Source organism: Mixophyes fleayi, chromosome 8 (assembly GCF_038048845.1).
Source record: "Mixophyes fleayi isolate aMixFle1 chromosome 8, aMixFle1.hap1, whole genome shotgun sequence".
In the NCBI taxonomy this organism is placed as follows: Eukaryota; Metazoa; Chordata; class Amphibia; order Anura; family Limnodynastidae; genus Mixophyes; species Mixophyes fleayi.
Genome location: NC_134409.1, coordinates 58,412,717 through 58,418,716, shown reverse-complemented (window position 1 = coordinate 58,418,716; position 6,000 = coordinate 58,412,717). Strand labels below are relative to the sequence as shown.

Below are 6,000 nucleotides of genomic sequence, written 5' to 3'. Positions count from 1 at the left end.
TTCCCCTATCTTGAGTTCCTCTTTTTTTTGTTTTGTTTCTTTGTCAGAAGACTGCTTTCAGAGGAGCCCTATTTTATACTGTTATATCATGGGACTGTGTGGTATAGACATACCAGTGTCCTAAATTTGCATTTTCATTTGCCATATCAGTGTATAAATGTGTCCTCTTGTGTTTTTAAAGGTTTTCTAAATGGAGATTCAGTGTAGAAATTAGTGTTATAGAAAAGGATGGTCCCCTGTAATTTCGGCTTTTTTGGGGGCTTTTTAGGATAGATTTGGGCTTGTTTTTCACTAAGCAGAGTTGGCAACCCTGATGCCTGCTCCTCCGGGAGAACTCCCCAAAATTCAGGAGCCTCACAGAACTTCCAGGAGAAAAGGCAAGTATGACATTACTAGAATGCAGACCTGAGAACACAAACTTCCCAGCAGGCATAGCCAGCTACCTCACATCCTGTCAGGCACTGGCAGGTCATCCATTTACACTGACCCTATAACAACAACAACTACAAGCAGAGCACAATGCACATAGGAGGCCTTTACTTTTAACTTTTACTGCATACCAAATAATACAACATATACAATTTCTGCAAGGCAAAGTGCAGTGTTGTTCCAGAGAGTGGAGAGCTTTCACTTTCAGTTTGCTTCCGGACTCTGCAATAGTAGAGATTTAATCTCGCAGTCATATAGAACAGAAAACTCTCAGTATGAAGGTGAGTACCTCTGCATACTATTGTCTCATAGCTTTATAGGCAACCATGGTAACCAGGGTAAGCATGGTAGTGTAGCTTAATTAATTTTTTAACTTTCAGTTAGTTAGAAACCTCATTTCCAGTTCAGTGTATCCATTAACTGCAGAAGAACATGTGAATTATCAGGCAGCTGAATCATATAGTGTGTATGTGATTCTGTGTTAAAATCTAAAATATTGTTTATCACACTGAAATCTGCAATTATTGCAAATTATCACAACACAGATTGTTACATACATAAAATGTATTTGGTGTAAAACTGTTCTATTTCCTTTTTTTACCAACTATCCTATGACATTTTTTATCCCTTGTTCCATCATTTTGAGATAATAGGAGTGCAAGTACAAGAACATTATTGCAATATTTACACTGCATACATAGAAATGCTGTTTTCTTAGAACGGTAAAAAATGTTCATCTGCTCACAGCAGCTGCTGCAAACGTGCTGGTTTATGTCCCAGGAGTAAACTGTCTCTGGAAGAGAGAGACTTGTGTTCTTACAGCTTATTTAAGGCATGCACATTTCTGTTATTATGTCTTCTTTCCAGAAATGTTAAAACACTAAATTGAGTCATATTTTTCACAAGAACACTTTTATAAGCGTATTTTATAATTATCAGATATAACCATTGATTTTGTTTGCAGTATTTGCATTTCAGATTTCTTGATGATTTGCTGACGTCTTTTTAAAATTCTCGGTATCTTTTGGCAGTATGTTTGTGGAAGCAGGATTTATTGTGACAGACATTGATTTATATGAGTCTTGGTAATTACTTTGATATTTATCCCTGCATCCATTATGCAATACATTTAATCTATTTACAACCCTGTTCTTAATATCAGAGATTATTTTGCTCTTGTAATTACATGAGAAAATAAACACATGAGATCTTAATTATGTAACTTACTGTTTGCAATATCTTAGTCTATTTATTTCTGGTTTCTATTGACAGATACGAATAATGGTGCTTACAACTATCCTATCCTCCTATATATGGACTGTAAATACCGACCCTGATGAAGACTTTGTTGACCCCTCTGATATGCTGAATTATGATGCAGCCACACAATCAATGAGAATGATTTGGAAGGTATTACAGTGCAAGCATGAATTACTATTAAACAACCTATTATAGTATATCCTATTATAGCATATCCATACCTCCCAACATGGCCCATTTCACCAACTCTCCGGATGTTCAAATTGCAAAAATGTGCCGATTTAATTATGGGAAATAATGGAAAATAAGTGGAATAATGCAGACTCTCAAGTGACTGACACCTTTTACCAAGTGACAAAATGCTCTTTTATCAAACTTCCCATTCAATTTATTAATTAAGTTACCTGTGCTGACATATGTTTAAATAAAAACACCTTTCACATCAATTAATTCATCACAGGTAACTGCAAGAGCATTTTGCATCAAGTTTTTGTATCATTATAGAAGAACCAAAAAGGTATACAGATTGAGCAGTCTATAGAGCATTATATTGAGGGGTCTATTTATCAAAAAGTATGATATGACTAGTTTTTTATTGTTGCTTGTTATAGTGATAGAAAACTTCCTATAAGCTGCAATTTACCATTGAAGTTTCGCTGGAGCAGCTGAGTCATGGTCAGCTCCCCGGTGATACTGGCTGGCAGCCAGTGTACAGTGCTCTGCTCATGTATAATTCGGCTTTGCCCAGTTCACAAATGCACAGGGGAAGAGTTAAAGATGCAACAATATGTTGCGAAGCAGCCAGTCTCTGAACTATTACGCACCTCTGTTCAATCCAGAATCCGTAAGTTAAAGGAAAGTTCAGTTTGGCATAGAGGAGTCTTGAGCAAATGCCTTGGTCCTCTTCTGTCAAAACAGTGTCCCACTCCTAACAGTAAGTAGCGGCGAGGTCTTTCCTGCCATCATTGGCTAGAGAAAGCCCCACTGTTTTTACATACTTAGGCTAGTAATACATCACAGTACTTATCTCTATTACGTTCATGGTATAACAAGTCTGTCTGTCATATGTCTCCCCCCCCCCCTCCAGCTTACAGAAGTGTATGATATAATTTTCTTATTTCAAGTGAATTTACCAGAGTACAGTGGCTAATCTGTGCCTGCTCACATATTACTGAACTTATTCAGATCACCAGTGTGCTAATCTCGCCAATGTCCTACTTTTTCTTAATTATTTTTACTTGAGTTTTTTTAGCACTCTTCGAACCCCACACAATGTTGGGGCTACTGCACAGCTGGTAAAATCCTGTGCTATTGCCATCCTGAACTGGCGATATTGAAACCAGTATATGTACTGTCTATTATTGGGTATATTGTTTTTGGAGCTCCTAGGTACTTAGTATTTTGGTCATATTAGAGGGTATGAAAAATAGGAACAGATTTTCCTCTCATATATATTATGTTTAAAGACTGTTGCTGGTTTTCTATATAGGGCATTGCTGGCTAAATCCCAGTCACAAGGGGCCTGATTAAGGAAAGTTAAGCAAATGTAAGTAAGGCAAAACCATGTTGCATTGGAGGAGGAGGTAAATTTAAAATGTGACAGCAGATTTATATTTGGGATAGTACATGTCCTCTTAGATCAACTTTAAATTTCAATGTACAAATAAGCTATCAAGTATTTGTGTTCTACAGGAAAAAACAGACAGCATTTTTCTTATATGCAAAATAATAAACTACTTTGCACCACTTGCATTGCAACATGGTTTTGTCCAGAAAACTTGAGTAAGAAAACTTACTCAATTTTTTGCTTAACTTTGCTTAATGAATCAGACCCCTGGTCCCCATGGCTACTAATAAGTGTAATGCAGCAAATGGGATCTGTTTCCCCAACATGTTTCTTCCAGCCTGTAGTGAAAACCCCCAGCACAGTCCAGATGTAATGATTCCTGACCTTTCTAGATCACAAGCAAAGTGTTATGATACCTGAGCTCTTAAGCGGACTTCATTATTTTATTATTATATTTTGCACAGTGATGTATGGTAATATTTCCTAAAAATAACATGGTCTTTCTTTTTAAAAATTTAAAGCAGAAGAGGAGCAGCACATTTTTAAAAGAACATCTTAATATGATTTTGGAAAATGCCAAGAAACTTGGTTTGGTATGTAAAAATGTAGTCATCTGCAGATCCTCATTCTTTTCTGTGTTTTACCTAGTAAAATAATCCTCATTTTGTCCACATTTTTAACTTGTTTATTATCTGGTCATTTCTAATAAACAATGTGTTTTATCTTAAACCTCCTAAATATTATATTTGATAAATAAACACACCATATTTTTATATTTGCTACAGGAATGTGAAGTATATATATTTTGAATTCTCACCGAATGTAAAAACCGTCCTGTTTATAAAAAAATAATGTCTTCTTAGCTAGTATTGCCCACTAATTCAGTCTCTCCCAGTCATTAGTAGTAAATAATGGGGCAGTCCAATCCCTTTAATGGGTTGTATGCATTGGTGTTTTCTATGTGTCTGCTGTATGTTTCAACAGCACTGCGTTCATCTCCATTTGACTGGCTGAAAAAATACAGTTGATTGAAATATATAGTAAACATGATGCCAGTACACACTGACACTGTATTTTCCATGTGAGTGCAGCATTCAATATAGTGTTTTGACACCACATTGATCCTGTTTGCTGCTTCGGTAGATAGTACAGTGCATAGCAAGAGCACCTGTGTACATACTCTAAATTAGCTGTGCTAAAATTTAAATTGTGCTGGAAAATCATTTTAAGTATTAATCAATTTTAAGAGTGACACACTTTAATGTACATAACACCATTTAGTCATATCTTTTCCTGCTTTTATGAAGCCTGGTAATAATGAAGAAATCCATTATGATGCTGAAGTAATTTTTACAAGCCAAGCACTAAATGAGATCTCCAAATTCCTCAAGAATGAGGACTGGGACCCAATGATACTGAAAAGTCATCTTCAAATTATTCCCTTGAATTTCAAGAATCGTGATAAGGATATCTGGAAATTAAAATTTGAAGACATTTTCTCAATGGATTTTTATGTGTCAATGGTAAGACAATATCAAATCTTAATATTTCTGAAGTATTCCTTCCTTGATTTACGATAATGCTCAGGAACATGCAGTACCAGACTCTGACAGTGAGGGGACTTGTACTCATGAGTGTGCCATGTGCTCAGGGGTGGAGTTTAATCTCTTCACATGTGCATAAACTAGGAGAGCCCTTAAATGTACTCCAGGTCACCTCAGCGTAAGGCCTCCATATTACAGGCTGTTAATTAACGAATGTATCCCTATTACTACCGCAATGTTGCACTATTCTCGTCCCCCTACATCCCTCCCCACCAAAAAAATAGGGGTGGGCCACCTTGAGATCAGGTCGTGGGAAATCCCCCCATTATAAATATGACTACACTGTAGTGTGAGGTCCCCACAAATCTACATGTGCTGGTACTGGTAGATTTGTTGGGACCTCACGCTTTTTGTCACTCCGATTTTGGCAGCAGTAGTTAAAATTGGTAACGCTAGGGTCAGTTAAGCTTTTTTTGGGGGGGAAGGGGGCGACAAATTTTTTTACAATTATTATTTGTTTTAGACACAAGAATATCTGTGCTGATGATCAGCAGCACGTATCTTATACCCAAGGGAAAGAGGCCGCAATAGATATACCTCCTAGAGGTGTATATGCAGCCATTTTCCCCTCAGCATAGTGCTTAAGGAGCATTAACATGTCCTTACTGAACTATGCCTTCCCCTGCCCGCTCACTATCCCCCTTGTTCTGCCTCTCTAAGCTTAGAGAAGTGCAAGGGGGACAGACAATGTTTCTTTACTGCGCATACACAATTGTAAAATGCTCTTTTTGCACTTACAAGGTGGACTTACGTCCAACTTTACATGACCACCACAGTCTATGACAAAAGAAAAGCTACTGCCTACTTTCTCTGGAATATGCGAACATAAAGGGAGTAGTTATGGTGTGGCTGCACTACTGCTTCCAGCATGCCCTTAAAACACACTAGCAATGCAGTTATTTCAAACAGAGGATTAAAGTTAGCATAGTGGTCATCAATTTCACACAGATAATAAGAAACATCTCAACTAGTTATATAACCAGCACAACATCTGGGGATAACATCAGGTCACCTAGTGTTTAAGAATCTAGGAGAGGCGTGGGATTTCATCGGCTTAATCCCTTCGGCAAGTGGCTGGGATCCCCCGTTTTATCACAAATGTTCTTCTTCTCGCCTTTAGAGCATTGTTGGCAAACCTGT

The 6,000-nt window shown here is 37.3% G+C and overlaps 1 protein-coding gene across 4 annotated transcripts in view; it reads left to right on the top strand.

Annotated features, from left to right (window-relative positions):
- The first annotated feature begins 484 nt into the window (after positions 1-484).
- Positions 485-6,000, top strand: part of LOC142099303 (uncharacterized) — a 36,461-nt gene continuing 30,945 nt past the window's right edge. For 2 of the 4 annotated variants that reach the window (XM_075182632.1, XM_075182630.1), the window contains exons 1-4: positions 485-710; positions 1,702-1,839; positions 3,778-3,849; positions 4,564-4,779. In XM_075182632.1, the coding sequence (XP_075038733.1) occupies positions 705-710; positions 1,702-1,839; positions 3,778-3,849; positions 4,564-4,779 (432 nt within the window). In that variant the 5' untranslated portion in view covers positions 485-704. The remainder of the gene's footprint in view (positions 711-1,701; positions 1,840-3,777; positions 3,850-4,563; positions 4,780-6,000) is intronic. The other 2 variants (XM_075182631.1, XM_075182633.1) reach the window with 2 other exon arrangements.